At 38.5% G+C, this 18,626-nt stretch overlaps 1 protein-coding gene across 1 annotated transcript in view; it reads left to right on the forward strand.

Annotated features, from left to right (window-relative positions):
• The window catches only part of LOC113447963 (sodium channel protein type 5 subunit alpha-like), a 381,002-nt gene that overhangs the window by 64,928 nt on the left and 297,448 nt on the right, over nucleotides 1-18,626 (forward strand). The window contains exons 2-3 of the mRNA XM_087917483.1: nucleotides 6,793-7,140; nucleotides 15,344-15,462. Coding sequence (XP_087773609.1) covers nucleotides 6,874-7,140; nucleotides 15,344-15,462 — 386 coding nt within the window. The 5' untranslated portion in view covers nucleotides 6,793-6,873. The remainder of the gene's footprint in view (nucleotides 1-6,792; nucleotides 7,141-15,343; nucleotides 15,463-18,626) is intronic.

Genomic DNA, 18,626 nt, shown 5'->3' on the forward strand with positions numbered 1-18,626 from the left:
ACTGTATGACTTCGCTGTCGTCTGCACCGGTTGCCGGCGAATTACAACATAACTATGGGCTTGCTATGATGGTTGTAAAAATGTGGTACAGTTGTCAGTCGCTTTTTTCAGTCCCATTGTAACTCCAAATGGTCGCTAAACAAATGGTTGTATCTGTCTTAACTTGAGGCCTCCCTCCAACGACGCCTCTTTCAGGTTGCATGAATAACATCACCTCAACCCAAAAGAAGAATCCTATTTTATCTAACTAAATACGCTCTACTAAATCCCCCCTCCCAATTTCCCAAGCACAGGAATGTGGCAGCGTGGAAGCTTCTGAGGTCAATTGGGCTTCCAAACCTGACACAGAGGAATAGCATCACAATCACACGAAATGTTAGTACTGCTTCGTAAAGCCTTAGTAAGACCACACCTGGAATACTGCATCCAGTTTGGGTCATCACATTGCAAAAAAGATGTTGAGGCTTTTGAAAAAGTGTAAAGAAGAGCAGCTAAGCTGATTAAAGGCCTGAAGATTAAAACAAGAATGGTTGCAGGAACTGGGCTTGGCTAGTCTAGTAAAGAGAAGGACCAGGGGAGACATGATAGAGTATTCAAATATTTGAGGGGCTGCCACAGGGAGGAGGAAGGGGTCAAGCTATTCTCCAAAGCACCTGTAGGCCAGACAAGGAATAATGGATGGAAACTGAAGAAGGAGAGAGATTCAACCTGGAAATAAGGAGAAACTTTCTGATAGTGAGAACCATCAACCAATGGAACAGAAGTTGCCTTCAGAAGTTGTGGGAGCGCCATCACTTGAGACCTTCAAGAAGAGATTGGGCTGGTGTAGGGTCTCCTGCTTGGGCGGAGGCTTGGACTAGATGACCTACAAGGTCCCTTCCAACTCTATTAATCTAATACCTGTACAACATGGAATAAGTTGAATTTTGTCAGCACAGTATGAAAAAAAAAACCCTTTATGTCAGTCCAATCTAAATTCTTGTCTCACTTCAGGGTTGTGGAGTGGATCATAAATCTTGATTACTTTGGGACTCAGGTTTCGGAAAAACAGAATGTTCCGATTTCTTCTTTTTCACGCCTTAAGACATTAGACAGGAAATGGGAGGAGCCTATAGAGCAACTAAATACAGAACAGTAGTACCACAGTCCTTCAGGTGTTTGTTTTTTGTAAACCTTTTGGGTCTCTTCTTCATTTTGTCAGATAGTGGGAGGGAGGGAGATAGAATTTAGAAGCTTTGAGCATCTGTAACCTATTTGTAGAATAGTCACATGTGGATCATGTGACTTCTCCAATCCTTCACTTTTTTTAGGTGTTAGGTAAAATCAATACTGTTCCTCCCATAATCAATCAATCAATCAATTGATTAATTAATATTTCCTTCCTTTTTTTCCCTCTCCCTCTCTCCCCCTCTTGTTTTTAAATTGTACTTTATGGAGGGAGATGAATTATTCTGTTGTAATTTTTTAGCATTAGCTTTCCTGACTCATATTTATGACAGTTTCAATGCCCCAGGATGATGTGATCCGCTTTGGTGACTTTCTGGCAAGCAAAGTCCATGGGGAAGCCAGATTCATTTTACAACCATTTTACTAAGTTAATCATTGCAGTGATTCACTTAACAGCTGTGGCAAGAGAGGTTGTAAAATGGGGCAAAACTCACTTTACAACTGTTTTGCTTAGCAGTAGAAACTTTGGGTTGTGGTTATAAATTGAGGACTACCTGTAAATGCTCCTGAAATATGGAATGGTGATTGCATATCCTTGTGCCTCCAGATCATGTTCCACCACAGTTCTCCCTGGCAATCATCTACTGAACCTGTAGGCATCATAGAATCTCCATTCTGGATAATGTACAGTCCTCAACCACAATTGGGACCAAAATTTCTAAGCAATGCAATGTTAAAGTGAATTGTGTCCAATTTTATGACTTTGGTTGCCATGTTAACTGAATCCCTGCAGTTATTAAGTGAATCCTTTGATAGTTAAAAGGGACGTGGTGGCTCAGTGGCTAAGACGCTGACCTTGTTGACCGAAAGATTCGGCGGTTCGAATCCCTAGCTCTGAGTCAAGGAGTGAGGTCCCGTTACTTGTCCCCACTTCTGCCAACCTAGCAGTTTGAAAGCATTTTTAAAAAATGCAAGTAGAAAAATTGGGACCATCTTTGGTGGGAAGGTAGCAGCGTTCCGTGCGCCTTCAGTGTTTAGTCATGCCGGCCACATGATCATGGAGATGTCTTTCGACAGTGTTGGCTCTTCGGCTTAGAAATGGAAATGAGCACCGTCCCCTAGAGCCAGAAATGACTCGCATGTATGCACGAGGGGAACCTTTACCTTTATGATAGTTAAGCAAATCCTGCTACTCCCATTGTCTTTGCCTATCAGAAGCCAGCTGGGAGGGTCACAAATGGTGGTCATGTGACTCTGGGATGCTGAAACCATCTTAAATGCATTTCGGTTGCCCAGTACTTGAATTTTGACCATCGGCCCGTGAGGGATGATGTAACTGTCCCGTGTATGAGGACCAGTTGTAACTCACTTGTTTTTTTATAGATAGATAGAATAGATAGAATTCTTTATTGGCCAAGTGTGACTGGACACACAAGGAATTTGTCCTGGTGCAAATGCTCTCAGTGTACATAAAAGAAAAGATACATCTGTCAAGAATCAAGAATCATCAGGTACAACACTTAATAATAGTCATAGGGTGCAATAAGCAATCAAATCATACTAGGAAACAGTCAATATAGATTGTAAGGATACAAGCAACAAAGTCATACAGTCATAAAGTCACAAGTGGGAGGGGATGGGCGATAAGGAGTGATGACAAGATTAATAGTGATAGTAGTGCAGACTTTGTAAATAGTTAAACAGTGTTGAGGGAATTATTTGTTTAGCAGAGTAATGGCGTTTGGGGGAAAACTGTCCTTGTGTCTAGTTGTTCTGGTGTGCAGTGCTCTATAGCGTCGTTTTGAGGGAAGGGGTTGAAACAGTTTATGTCCAGGATGTGAGGGGTCTGTAAATATTTTCATAGCCCTCTTTTTGACTCGTGCAATACACAGGTCCTCCATGGAAGGCAGGTTGGTAGCAATTTTTTTTTTTTGCAGTCCTAATTATCCTCTGAAGTCTGTGTCTGTCCTGTTGGGTTGCAGAACCAACCAGACAGTTATAGAGGTGCAGATGATAGACTCACCTCTATAACCGTCTGGTTTGGTTCTGCAATCCAACAGGACAGACACAGACTTCAGAGGATAATAGTTTCAGTCAGGGGTGGGATTCAAAATTTCTAACAACTGGTTCTGTGGACATGGCTTAGGTGGTGGGTGTGGCTTGGTGGTCATGTGACTGGGTGGACATGGCTTGGTAGTCATATTATTGGCTGGGTGTGGCCAACTCGATATCACATTGAGGCAGGCATCTCTTCGCCTGGCCTCTCATGACTGTGGGGATGCTGCAACAGTCATAAGTATGAAAAATGGTCATAAGTCGCTTTTTTTAGTGCCATTGTAACTTTGAATGGTCACTCCACACAAGCAAAGTACCAGCAAAGGAGTGGGAAAAAAACTCCAGAGAAGTTTATGAGACAGGAAGTCTAGTCTTGCCAAGAATGTAATAAGGGTTAACGGAGAGGCAGTTTCTGTAAGCAACACCAGAATGTTTCCTTCCTGCCTTCCTTACAGGATTAGCCCAGTAATTTCTTCTAAAAACCGGTTCTCCGAACTGCTTAGAATGTTAACAACCGGTTCTGGAAAATAGGTGCAAACTGGTAGAATCTCCCCCCCCACTGGTTTCAGTGCTATTGTAACTCCGAATAGTCGCTAAACCAATGATTGTAATTGAAGGACCACTTCTGTATTTCAATTCACGCAAAGCAAATAAAGGACATTATTCGCCCAAGCCTTAAGCAGGAATCAGAACCAGCATGTTTCAGCTTCACTTGGTTTGAGTTTCACTTGGGAACCTTATCTTATGTGTGCCTCTCATGAGGAAAATGCAAAGTGTGGAGAGCAGTTATCGCCAATCTGGTGCCCTTCTAGGTTCCAGAATTGTCAGAGAGGATTATTTCTTTATTTACAGCTAATCCTTGACTTACAACAATTTATTTGGTGGCTGTTCAAAGCTACAATGGCACTGAAAAAAAGTGACCTATGACTCTTCTTCACACTTGCAACTGTTGCAGCCCTCCTCCCCAGGGTCACATGATCAAAATTTGGACACTTGGCAACTGACTCACATTTATGATGGTTGCAGAGTCCCCAGGCCATGTGATCCACTTTTGCAACCTTCTGACAAGCAAAGTCAATGGGGAAGCCTGATTCACTTAATAATTGGGTTACTAATTTAATGAATGCAATGATTCACTTAACAAGTGTGGCAAGAAAGGTCATGAAATGGGGCAAAACTCAGTTAACAAATGTTTCATTTAGCAACATAAATCTATCTATCTATCTATCTATCTATCTATCTATCTATCTATCTATCTATCTATCTATCTATCTATCATCTATCTTTCTACCTACCTACCTATTATCTATCTATCTACTATCTACCTACCTATTTATCTATCTACCTACCCACCTATTATCTATCTATCTATCTATCTATCTATCTATCTATCTATCTATCTATCTACCTACCTATTATCTATCTTTCTACCTAACTACCTATTATTTATCTATCTACCTTTTTATCTACCTATCCACCTATCTTCCTATCTATCTACCTATTTACCTACCTATTTATCTATCTATCTACCTACCCACCTATCTATTATCTATCTATCTATCTATCTATCTATCTATCTATCTATCTATCTATCTATCTATCTTTTATATCTATCTATTAATCGATCAGATTTATTGGCTGCCCATCTTTCCACAAGGTAACTCCAGGCGGCTTACAACATGTATATTAAAAGAAACCCTATCTGAATAGGATAGTGCAAAATTGTTAAAATACAAAATGTAATAGTTAAAAGATGGGGAGGAGGGGAATAGGATGAGCGAGGTGGAGATGGGGGATCTGATATTAATCTATAAGCCACCTCCAACATTAACCATCTCTTTTGGAGCCCCAAGCCAACTGGCAGAGCCAGATCTTTCCAAAGGGAAAGAAGGATGTGGAGGAAGGCTAATATACAGGCAAAGAGAGAGAATTGGAATAAAAGAATATCAACTTAGAAACAGGCTCCTTGGGTCACTCTATTGTATATAAAAAGAGGGGAGGGGCAAGGAATGAGAACGTTCTTTTCCTTTTGATGTGCCTCCAATCAATAATCACATAGCGAGTCCCTCATAAAACAAAGTTGGAACAAGAACAGTCTGCTTTGGGAAGAAGAACCCCTTCAGCTGAGTCAATACATGTTATCTTTATCACGCTGGGACAGGAAAAGCTTTATTTGCTGACAAATCTCTGGGTGTTATGAGAAATAATGGTTGTGAATTATCTCGAACTGATAGCTGCGCAGCGGGGCGGTGGGCCTTGTGACAAAATGGCTTTAGAAGCACCATCTGGCCATCATGCACCCAAGGAGGGAGCCTGAAGGATACCCCATGTGCAATTTTTACAGAGTTTAAGTCACTATGAAGTAAAGGAGATGGAGTAAACTGGCTTCATTGTCAAGAATGGTTGCTGGTTTGCTTAGAAAATAAATCTTGCTGAATATTTTTATAGTGGACCAAAACATCTGTATCAGTCTACCTGCTCTTTTAGGGGTTGAGGGAGGGAGGTATAACTTCCCTGCTTAACATTGCTTTGGACTGTGAGATCGGTAGCATATGAATTTATTAAACAAATAAATAATACACAAAGAGGTTAAAATTGTTTGCAGGGCTTGGCTCCACAACAGTCCTGGTTTTCATGTTGCCTCTTGAGAAAATTATTTGTCTACCCCGATTTAAAATTGCGGAGTAAAGGAGGGTTGGAAATTGGAGACTAGGGTATAAACTTCTCTTTCCCAGTTTTCCTGAAAGTTTTCTTCTCTTTGAGAAGGCTACGTTTTCTATTTAATTCTCAAGTTGGATGACTTTGGATTGTGTTTTTGAGATTCTTTTATTGTTGCTAAGTTGGAAGGGGGTGAGTATCAGTGATGTTATTATTTTTTATTCCGGTACACATGTTTGAATCACTGTGAGTCACATCTCAATCCGTGCACATATCTGAATCACTGTGTGGACATTTTAGCTGCTCAAAATAGGGTTCTAAGGAAACCTAGAAGAATTCCTTAGGCTGAATTGAACCAAGAATAACGGATTTGGAAGGGACCTTTGAGGTCTTCAGGTCCAGCCCCCTCCTCAGGCAGGACACTCTATTTATTCCAAATAAATGGTTGTCTAATCTCTTCTTAAAAACCTCCAGTGTTGGAGTTCCTACAGCCTCTGGTGGCAAGCTGTTCCACTGGTTACTTGTTCTCCCTGTTAGGAAATTTCTCCTTAATTCCAAGTTGCTTAACTCCTTGATTAGTTTCCATCCATCGTTTCTTGTCCTGCCTTCCTGTGCTTTGGAAAATAGGTTGATGTGCCAAGAAGAGCCAAGATTGAAGAAATAGCTGTAATGAAAAATAGGGCATTCACATCTCCTTGACCATGTTGCCATTAAAGTAAGTCCAGAAATACGTGATCATCTTGCTGCCTTTGTTCTTTCAATCAGGAACTCAAATGAAATCTATTTTCCATTAACTTTGAAGAGCAATGGTTAAAAAAAAAAAAAAAAGAAGCCAAATAAATGTTTGGCACGATTATCAGATCTAATGAGTTCTACTTACCTATATTTCCTCTTTTCTTTTTTCTTTTTCAGGGTTTTGTTTTGTTTTATTTTGTTTTATTTTTTTCATAATTAGGAGTAACGGCCAGAACAAAGAAAAATCAGGATGAAAAGATGGCTGACTTCTTGTTACCACTGGGTACTAACAACTTTCACCGGTTCACGCCCGAATCCCTATCAGAGATTGAAAAGCGGATCGCGGCAAAGATCACAAAGGATGCCAAGCAGGAATATAGAGAGCAGTCGGGAGAGGAAGAAAAACTGCGGCCACAGTTCGACTTGCAGGCATGCAAGAAGTTGCCAGACATCTATGGATCTCCCGCATCCGAGCTCATCGGAGAACCACTGGAGGACATTGACCCCTTCTACCGAGATCATAAGGTCAAATCCGCTCCCTCTGCACTTATGGTTAAGAATAAGGGAATGAGGTAGAAGGATATTTTCATGGGAAATAATTCCTTTCTGGATTAAGTAGCTGCGTTGAATTCCTGATATCTATGATGGGTGGGATCCAAACAGGAGAATCACAGTATTATCATTAATAATAGTAATACTAGTAATAATACTAGTAATACTACTAATAATACTACTAATACTACTAATACTAACAACAACAACAACAACAACAACAACAACAATAACAACAACAATAATAATAATAATAATAATAATAATAATGTAGTCTGTGTACAGATAGTCCTTGAGTTATAACCACAATGGGGTCCCAAATTTTTGTTGCTGGGATGGTTGGTAAGGGAGCTTTGCCTCATTTTATGACCTTTCTTGCCATAGTTGTTAAGGGAATCAGTGCAGTTGATCAGTCTGTAACCCAGTTGTTAAGTGAATCTGGCCTCCCTATTGACTTTGCTTGTAAGAAGGTCACAAAAGGGGATCACACGATCCCCTAGCTATGTCATAACAACGAGTCAGTTGCCAAATATCTGAATTTTGATCACGTGACTATGGGGATGCTCCAATGATCGCAAGTGTAAAAAATGGTCGCAAGTCACTTTTTTCAGTGCTTTTTTTAAAAAAACTTCAAACAGCCATGAAACAAACTATTGTAAAACAAGGACTACCTGTGTATGTTTATACTATTTCAAATAGAATTGAAATTGGGGGTGGATACTGAATAAAAAAAATATGAAAAAAGGTGAAATATAATCTTAAAATATCTGATTTATTATGCATCCTTATTTTGGAGAGCAATTTTTAAAGCCTTTCTTGTACTTCAAGGCAAATTTTCTATTAGATGCTCATATTTGCAAGAAACATTAACCAATGATTGTGACAGCAAGCCAGTAATTTGGCAAATCCATATAAAAAATATGAATTTGAAAATACAAAAATAACAGGTGGAATTTATCTTACCTCTACTATTTTGATATAGAAGCCATGGTGGTGGTGGTATTATTATTATTATTATTATTGTTGTTGTTGTTGTTGTTGTTGTTGTTGTTGTTGTTGTCTCAAGAAGACATAAATAGACTAGACTAGACTAGGGAGCAGAACAGAACAAAATAGAATATAGATTAGAATATGGAATGGAATACAACAGAACAGAATAGAAAAAAAAAACAGAATAGCTTTATTGGCCAAGTGTGATTAGATACACAACAAATTTGTCTCTGGTATAGAAGCTCTCAGTGTACATACAAACAACAAAGTAATATAATCATAATATACTAATAGTAGAAAGTAAAAGGAAAGATAAGAAGGATAATAGTAATACAACCCTACGACATATAAAGAAGAAAAAGTACAAGTGGAGAAAAGGTTAATTCCTCTTGTTTAGTACTATAAAATGTTTGCATTACCCCACTTGATACGAACTTTTCAATATACCCTTTTTGTACTTCTGATCTTTTTGATTGTGCTTCATTTGGTCTTTAGCTTTCTGCATCCTAGGGGTACTTTCTGCGTGATGCTTTAGTTCCAAGGAAAGATATAGACTCCTTGTCTTTGCAAGATGCAAACCATCTAGGTTTTTTTTTTTGACCCAGTGAACTTTTGCATTAGCTTAGTCAATCAATACCAGATGCTTCAATGTCCCCAAGACTGCCCCTCATTAATTTTTCACCTTTATTCTATGGACGAACCTCAGTCTTGCCCACTTTCTCTGGACTTTCCAGTCCCAATGTAATTAGAAATGTTTTATTGGAATAGGCTGATCTTCGCATTTTTTAAAATAAATTTTGCAGCTGGTTAACCTCAAAAACAAAATAGGGCCAGACCTGATCAATTCTATTGGTAAAAACAAAGCTATGGGCTAGTCTGAGATGTTTAAAATATATTAGAAAAAAGCAGCAGTAGCTCACTTCCATATTACTGTCATGAAGAGTACCTCGATGTGTTCATTAAAGGCTCCAGAAATTAAACTGAACTTGGTAGAATAGAATAGAATAGAATAGAATAGAATAGAATAGAATAAGGGATAAGAATAGAATAGATTAGATAAGATACTGGAATGAAGAATAGAATAGAATAGAATAGAATAGAATAGAATAGAATAGAATAGAATAGGGGATAAGAATAGAATAGATTAGATTAGATACTGGAATGAAGAATAGAATAGAATAGAATAGAATAGAATAGAATAGAATAGAATAGAATAGAATAGAATAGAATAGAATAGACTAGATTAGATACTGGAATGTAGAATAGAATAGAATAGAATAAGGGATAAGAATAGAATAGATTAGATTAGATACTGGAATGTAAAATAGAATAGAATAGAATAGGGGATAAGAATAGAATAGATTAGATTAGATACTGGAATGTAGAATAGAATAGAATAGAATAAGGGATAAGAATAGAATAGATTGGATTAGATACTGGAATGTAAAATAGAATAGAATAGAATAGAATAGAATAGGGGATAAGAATAGAATAGATTAGATTAGATACTGGAATGTAGAATAGAATAGAATAGAATAGAATAGAATAAGGGATAAGAATAGAATAGATTAGATTAGATACTGGAATGTAGAATAGAATAGAATAGAATAAGGGATAAGAATAGAATAGATTAGATTAGATACTGGAATGTAAAATAGAATAGAATAGAATAGAATAGAATAGGGAATAAGAATAGAATAGATTAGATTAGATACTGGAATGTAGAATAGAATAGAATAGAATAGAATAAGGGATAAGAATAGAATAGATTAGATTAGATACTGGAATGTAAAATAGAATAGAATAGAATAGAATAGGGGATAAGAATAGAATAGATTAGATTAGATACTGGAATGTAGAATAGAATAGAATAGAATAGAATAGAATAGAATAGAATAGAATAGGGGATAAGAATAGAATAGATTAGATTAGATACTGGAATGTAGAATAGAATAGAATAGAATAGAATAAGGGATAAGAATAGAATAGATTAGATTAGATACTGGAATGAAGAATAGAATAGAATAGGATAGGATAGGATAGGATAGGATAAGGGTTAAGAATAGAATAGAATAGAATAGAATAGAATAGAATAGAATAGAATAGAATAGAATAGAATAGAATAGAATAGAATAGAATAGATTAGATACCGGAATGAAGTATAGAATAGAATAGAATAGAATAGAATAGAATAGAATAGAATAGAATAGAATAACAGAGTTGGAAGGGACCTTGGAGGTCTTCCAGTCCAACCCCCTGCTTAGGCAAGAAACCCTACACCATCTCAGACAAATCGACATCCAATCTCTTCTTAAAAACCTCCAGTGTTGGAGCATTTACAACTTCTGGAGGCAAATTGTTCCACTGATTAATTATTCTAGCTTCCATAAGGTAAGAGAATCTTACCTTCCATAAGAAAAAAGGCTGCTGGTCACTTTAGGGAACTATCGCTAAATATTTTTAACTAATCCAATCCAGGTGTCAAAACATACGAAGGAAAGACAGGCCAGGAAAAGTGGCTCTCTTGTACAAACCAACAGACATTGCAATGTGACACAGGAAGGAAATGAAAAAGGAAGGATAGCATTTGAAAGAGGCTTAAAACCTCGATAGTTTCCACTCCTTTCCCCCCCTCCACTCAGCAGATTTCTCTGCTGTGACTGGGGCAGTTAAACAGTTAAAGAAGGTCTGTCCAGTATTATAAACTATGAAGTCATAACAGGTTCTCCACAATGGAGCAATCTTGAATTTTGTAGACTTCAGATCCTCGAATTCTCGGCAAGGGAAGGGATTTCACTCCCCACATCCTGGAGGAATTCTGTGAGTCGAAGTCCACACCTCTTGAAGATATTCCAATTGGGGGATATCTGATTTGGATTTTATGTTGGATTTGAACTGGAGAATCAGGTTCAGCTTCCTTTCAGCAATCACAGATTGTGATCAGTTGCTTGTTTCATTCATTCAGCGTAGAGTACACTCATATGTACTTCAGCACTTGACTGCTTCAAAACTCATTGAATTAGGTATTCAATGTGTTCTGAAGCAGAAATTTTATCCCAGTGCTTCTCTTTTTCCTGGTAGTCAACAAGCAAGAAATAATTTGCAGACTCTGGTTGCCTCGTGACTTGCCAGTTTTACTGGCTGAAATAGTGGGCCACGTGATAAGTCACATGGTTTTCTTGGTACTTGTTGGTTTTCAGATTTTTCACATCTTCCAGAATGAATTACCAATGGGTAGTGAAGTACCAGTGTGCTAATTTAAAATGTGGCTTAGTGTATGGTTTGAACTAAACTATAATAAAATACGCCATCTGGATTCTTTTTATAGTAAGATAGGTGACAAACAATAAATTTAATAAAGAAAATAAATTAAAAAAATAAAACAAATCTGTCCCTCCTGGGGAAAGGATACTGTAAAATCCCCCATTCCCTCCCCAGCCCACTAACCTGCTTTCCAGCTCCATTCTCCTGTGCAGGGCAACCAAAGGAGACCCAGTCGATCAGCTGGGACTCGATGGGAGGCAGAGAAGAGATGGGGGCTGGGCCAGATAACAGATAATCAGAGTTGGAAGGGACATTGTAGGTTATCTAGTCCAACCCTCCTCTGCCCAAGCGGGAGACCCTACACCATTTCTGATAGATGGGAGCCCAATCTCTTCTTGAAAGTCTCAAGTGATGGCGCTCCCACCACTTCCGAGGGCAATTTCTGTTCCATTGGTTGATTGTTCTCACTGTCAGAAAGTTTCTCCTTATTCCCAGATTAAATCTCTCCTTGTTCAGTTTCCATCCATTATTCCTTGTCTGGCCTTTGGGTGCTTTAGAAAATAGCCTGACCCCTTCCTCCTCCCTGTGGCAGCCCCTCAAATATTGGAAGGCCGCTATCATGTCTCCCCTGGTCCTTCTCTTCACTAGACTAGCCAGTCAGAGGGCGGTTCTCCGAACTACTCAAAATTTCCGCTACCGGTTCTCCAGAACTGGTCAGAATCCGCTGAATACCCACCTCTGTACTGTGCCATCATGGCTCTTTGTCATGGTGGCCCAGTTGTCAGAAAAGTTGCAAATCACAGTCCTGTGATGTCTGGCTTAATGATGTACCACTTAATGATGAACTTTCCAGTCCCAATTGTGTTCATAAGATGAGGACTGCCTATGTCTTGATCCAGCCTATCTCAAAGGATAATTGTTATGGAACTAAAGTTTAAGATAGGAGTATTATCTGTCCTGCATTATAAAAAGGAGGGAGAGAGCAGACCTAAAGATGGAAATATAGACAACATACATAACAAATTGGAAAGGTCTAAATTCTCTTTTAAACCATCTTCAGCAACTGTCCCTTTTTAGACAGGTGTCAGAAAGCTAGGTTTTTCCACAAAACGCCTTTAGATCCTAAGGCTATGAATAATAACTTGAGTAGTGTTTTTCATTATATGAGATGGTTCATTGTAAGTGAATACTGGACAACTCAATAAAAGACAATAGAAGTAGTCCTCAACTTACGACCACAATTTAGCCCAAAATTTTTGTCGCTAAGCGAGAAGTTTGTTAAGCGAGTTTTGCCCCATTTTAACAACCTTTCTTGCCACAGTTGTTAAATGAATCCTTGCCATTATTAAGTTAATCACGTGGCTGTTAAATGAATCTGGTTTCCCCATTGACTTGGCTTGTCAGAAATTTGCAAATGGCAACCACATGATCCTGCAACTGTCATAAATATAAGTCAATTGCCAAGCAGCTGAATTTCGATCATGTGACCATGGGCATGTTCCAATGGTCATAAATGTGACAAAGATCATGAGTCCCTTTTTTTCAGTGCCCAGGGTGGAATTCTACCGGTTCGGACCGGTTCTATAGAACTGGTTGTTATGATTCTGCACAGTTCGGAGAACCGCAAATCGTGCCCCTGGATGGCCCCTCCTCTCCACCCACCCCCTCCTCCCAGCCAGTCTTTATCGTGCCTGCCCAACATCGCTGACCGCATTCTCCCTCGCCCAGTCACTCCTTAAGGTATTTCTTTCCCCGCTCCCAACGATCAGCTGTTCCGATCACCAGCTGTGCCAGGATCCCCTCGCTGTCTTATTGCTTTGCCCAGGAGGCAAAAGGCGGTACGGGTGGGGGTAAATGGGATGTGTGTACTGCACCCCATTCCATGCTCCATTTTTTTACCTTTTGGGGCTCCAGGGAAGCTCCCTGGGAGCAAAAACGCCCCCCAGGAGGCTTCCCTGAGGCTCAGGAGGCTCAAAAACAGAGTGTGGGAGGGGGCTGCGGGCCCCCCCCAACTCTGTTTTTGCCTTCCTGGGCCCCAGGGAAGCCTTCTGGGAGCAAAAATGCCAGGAGGCCCAAGAGGCAAAGAAAAGACGAGGGAGGGGCTGCAAAAGAAAGAAGCCATGACCGCCCTGTCACATGGCCCTGCCCACTTAGCCATGCCCAGATAAGCAGTTATTAAAAAATTTGAATCCCACCCCTGTCAGTGCCATAGTAACTTCAAACAATCACTAAACAAACTTGAGGACTGACTACGTATGTAGCTCAGGGTTAAATGCTGTGAATTTGGTTGTTTCCTTTCAGCATTTTATGACACTAACATCAGTATTAGTGAGTGTGAGTTTGCTCCCTGTTTATTTAGGTAGCTTTTATATTATATAGAAAAATCTTGTGTATATAGGGTAGCTACCAAGCAGGGGTTTTCTTCTGGATTAGGGTGTTGTTCTTTGCTTGTTTGTCTGGTATAAATCCGTTTATCTGGATGCTGGTGTTAGAGACTATGAGTTCTGGATTTTTTTTTTCCTTCTTGCTTTTTTGTTTTCTCATTTGATTAGTGTGCAAATATGGTTTATTTCTATATGGCTGTTGATGGCTTTTTTTGTCTGAATGGCAATCTTCCAGAAATTTCCTAACATTTAAGGATTTGGCTTGGTCTAGTAGTATACTGGCAATTTTCCAGTTAGTGAGTATATGTTTAGGCTGCCTACACATGAAATAATTGTGATCTTCCTTTTCTGCGAGGCACTTTGCTATACACAATGAGTAATATATGTTATGTGATAGCAGTAGCAAGAATAGCTGAACAAAGCTAGAGAGATTCCTTAGAAGTTGATCAATTCTCATTGCTGGCTAGCAATAAATCTATAAAAACAGTTTATATACAAGAAATATTTTTGGCGGGATAATGAATGCTGGAAGCTTTATTGAATTATACAGCAAATGCAGAAGAGTTTCTCTTTGAAAGATCACTTTACCAGGTAGATTTGATTACATTTCAGTAGATCATGTGTTTTCTCCAGCCATATAAACTTAGTCTATGCTTGTTGGGTCTTTGCTATCTACTCACCTTTTAAAGGCACAGCTAGACCTAGTCCAAAAAAGTTTGCAACTTTACTTTTATGTTAAAACACTGGAAAAACAAAGCTTTAAAGGGATATGAGCTGAAAGGTCAATTGATTTTTTTAAAAGATACATAAAAGTTATGGTCCAGGAAATCTTTCTTCTTGCTTGGGAAGTGATAATGAGCATCGAGGTTGCTGTGATGAAAAGTAATTGAAAAAAGGACCTGAGCATTATTCTATCTGCTATTCCCCACTCTCTCTCTCTCTCTCTCTCTCTCTCTCCCCCCTCTGTCTCTATCTCTTCCTCTCTCTTTAGCTCTCTCTATCTCTATTTCAAAAATAAATTTATATATTTTACTTTCATATATGCAACAATCCTCTATGTAGCACAGTCAAGAATAATGGCAGTTATGCCTCTGCTCATGCATTTTGCTAATAAAACATTCAATTGTACTTTTGTTATAAATGTTCATCCTGATATCTGGACATCACTCCTCTTTCAGACAGAACAATATGAATTGTAATATTGATTGGAAAATAGTTTGTTTTTACAAGTAGCTGGATGTGCAGTACTTAAACTCATGTCTAACTAAATGTGCTAACTCCCTGCACTCCCAAGTAAAAGCTGTGGCTACTTTAAGAGTTGCAGCAACTTTAATGAGTGACTCCTCTAAAGCAGCAACACCTTTTTTTTTTAACACTAATCCAACTAGAAGCCTAAATGACTCCCTTAATGAACAACAAAGAGGTTTGGGAGAGATTTGAAGCACTGAATAAACAGCCTTAGAAATAACTGTTGCTTACGTAATGTGAGATTTTAATTCAGATCTTAATATTTGTTTATCTTCTCCTTTGTTTTCCAGACATTTATAGTACTGAACAAAGGGAAGACGATCTTTCGATTTAGTGCCACTCCTGCCTTGTACATTCTTACTCCTTTTCATCGAATCAGAAAAATAGCAATTAAAATTCTGGTACATTCATATCCTTTTACCTGTTTTTTTTCTCTGACCAATATAGTCATTGAACAGTAATGTTATATGAATTTAATTGAGTTGGGTTGCTCTTATTCACTTAGAGCTGGGCCTGTGGGTGTCTTCCAAATATTTTGAAATATAGCTCCAAGATTTTTTCTTTTTATTTTCACAGCTTCAGTCGCATATCAGGGATTATAGAAACTGTAATCCAAAACATCTGGAAGACACCATATTGCTTCCTTCTGCTCTTCTTCTTCTGAATGTATTCGTAGTTGCTGACTGTTGGACATTACAGACCTGTATAGGGGGAAAAGAAGTATATTACCTAGCAAAAATGAAACAAAATCTCTCAGTTCTATAAACCAGGAGAGCTGAATTTTTTAACACTTGCATAGATAATGCAAATTGAACCCTTTGAATATTTTCCCCTTTATTTTGCATAATACCTCTGTGCAGCTTTCCTTTCATTTTGCATAATTTGTTCTGCTATGCTTATCATGGGAAGAGATCACTTTTGATCATTAAATATTGTGCACCCAAGATTGTAGTTATAGAGGTGTGCTTAAAAAAAAATACGTCTGATCGTTGAGCTCCTGCAAGTATATCTATTTTTATTAACTCTTCAGACTTTTAAAGGGTTAAAAATGGAGGAAATTGTGCTTTTAGTTTAGAAGGATGCTTAAATAGGGGGGAGGGTAATCTATTTTGACTATCTTGTTATGTACTAGATTTATGCATATATGTTAATTTTTAATTTTTGAAGCACGAATAATTTTTGAAGAATGCACACAAAGCCTCTTTAAACCATGTCTATTTATCTGTCTTGGGTGAACATAATAAATGGGTAAGTGTGTATTTCATTTTTTCATTTTCAATGAATGACCTATACTTTTAAAAACAGATCAACCCCCATAATTGCAAGAGATACAGCTTTTCCTGATAAAGTGACACAAAGAGAATGTATTTCAATTATGCACTGATGGAACTGTTAGCTATATTGTATTATGGAGATTAATGAAATTCCTTTGATGTGTTGAATTATACATTTTGCTGCTCCCTTTTTTCGTTTTGATATCCTGAAATTGTGGAACAGAAAAAATACCTGTCCAGATTTCATTCTGTAGCTGTGGGAATGTAACATATTAGTGGGAACAATTTGTGGTATCTTGCAGATATTTGAAAGTGATGCTGGGAGAATTTTTGTTCTTCATAATGTTCTTCAGACCTCAGTTTGCATACCATGCACGGAACCATATTTTTAGCCTAATATGCTGGTTTACCCAGCCTTAAGGCTAGCTTATGGGTAAGTGTAGTCGTATACATTTAGAGACCAAGGTTAGCTTAATTGGAGTTAAGCCAGGGTTGAGAACAATTGTTGAGAACAGTGTTTCTGAACAGGATATTATTAAATCCACCTACAGATAGTTCTCGACTTAGGACCATAATTGAGCCCAACAAAATATTTAACTGAATTTCCTCTTTTTTACGACCTTTCTTGCTGCAGTTGTTAAGTGAATCTGGCTTCCCCATTGACTTTGCTTGTCAGAAGGTGGCAAAAGTTGATCACATGACCCTGGGACACTGCAATCGTCATAAATCTGAACCAGTTGCCAAACATCTGAATTTTGATGGACATAAGTGTGTGAAACAGTCATAAGTCACTTTTTTCTGTGCCACTGTAATTTTGAACGGTCACTAAATGAATTGTTGTAAGCTAAGAGGCTAACTCTGCTCACTGCCAGGAGTTCAACCCTGATGGGGCTCAAGGTTGACTCAGCCTTCCACCCTTCCAAGGTCAGTAAAATGAAGACCAAGATTGTTGGGGGAAAGAGGCTGACTCCGTAAACTATTTAGAGAGGGATGTAAAGCGCTATGAAGTGGTTCTTTAAGCCTGTTATTAATTGCAAGGAACAATTACAGTGGCTACCTGGTGGGGAAAAGGCAACATTGGAATAGCGAAGGTACAAAACATTTTGTGTTCATGAGGGTTTGTACAATACCTTTGCAACTCTGTGTGTGTGTGTGTGTGTGTGTGTAAAAGGCATGGTGATATTGACAAAATGTTGTCCAACTTTCTGAATTAGGGAAAACTGATAAAGACTCAAATGATAATTTCATTTCTCCACTAAAGATATTCAACCCATCAGTTTCTTTAAGGGTGGGTCTACCCTAAAGAGTTACATCAAAAAATGCATGCAGGTAGTCCTTGACTTACAACAGATTACTTAGAGACCATTCAAAGTTACAATGACATAGAAAAAAAAGTGACATGACCGTTTTTCACACTTATCACTATTGCAGCATCCCTGTGGTCCCATGATCACACATGGTTCGCAGCTAGCATGTATTTATGATGGTTGCAGTGTGCTGGGGTCACGTGATCAGCTTTTGTAAACTTCTGGCAAGCAAAGTCAATGGGAATCGTAAAAACCATGTTACTTATTGAACAATTGCTGTGATTCACTTAACACCCCTGACAAGAAAGGTCATAAAATGAGCCAAAATTCACAACTGTCGTGCTAGCAACAGAAATTTTGGGCTCAGTTGTGGTTGCAAGTCGAGGACTATCTGTACTGCACAATAATGTAAGAGTAAAAAGGATAAGATTATCAGTTCACATTTTCTGCAGAAAATTCCAAGTTTTCAGAGCAGAAGCAAGCTCATATTTGCAGTTCTTTGAGAGAAGGTTGGGAACATTGTCTTGTAGCTAAGGATTAGACAAAAGGGATATTAGAACCGTGTTATTACAGTGGTAGAATGCAGTACTGCAGGCTACTTCTGCTGACTGCTAGCTGTCTGCAGTTTGGCAGTTCAATTCTCAACAGCTCAAAGTTGACTTAGTCTCCCATCTGTCTGAGGTGGGTAAAATGAGGACCCAGATTTTTAGGGGCAGGAGGCTGACTCTGTAAACTACTTAGAGAGGGCTAGAAAGCAGTATGAATTGGTATATAAGTCTACGTGCTATTAAGATTCCTTATCCATTATCGGTTTTGAAAATAAAAGCATCACACTGGATATGTTTCACTTTTGTGTGTTTAGTATGGACAAGAATTGCTCCACTTTTATGATAGCAAATAGTAAGTGATATTAGAGAATCCCAAAAGTGAATCAGGATTAAATCTGTGAGGGCCTTGGTGTCTCTGAGCTTGGTTGTTTTCTTGAAGACGTT

The sequence above is a fragment of the Pseudonaja textilis genome, chromosome Z (genome assembly GCF_049901715.1).
Source record: "Pseudonaja textilis isolate UNSWEBS1 chromosome Z, rPseTex1.2, whole genome shotgun sequence".
Classification (NCBI taxonomy): domain Eukaryota; kingdom Metazoa; phylum Chordata; class Lepidosauria; order Squamata; family Elapidae; genus Pseudonaja; species Pseudonaja textilis.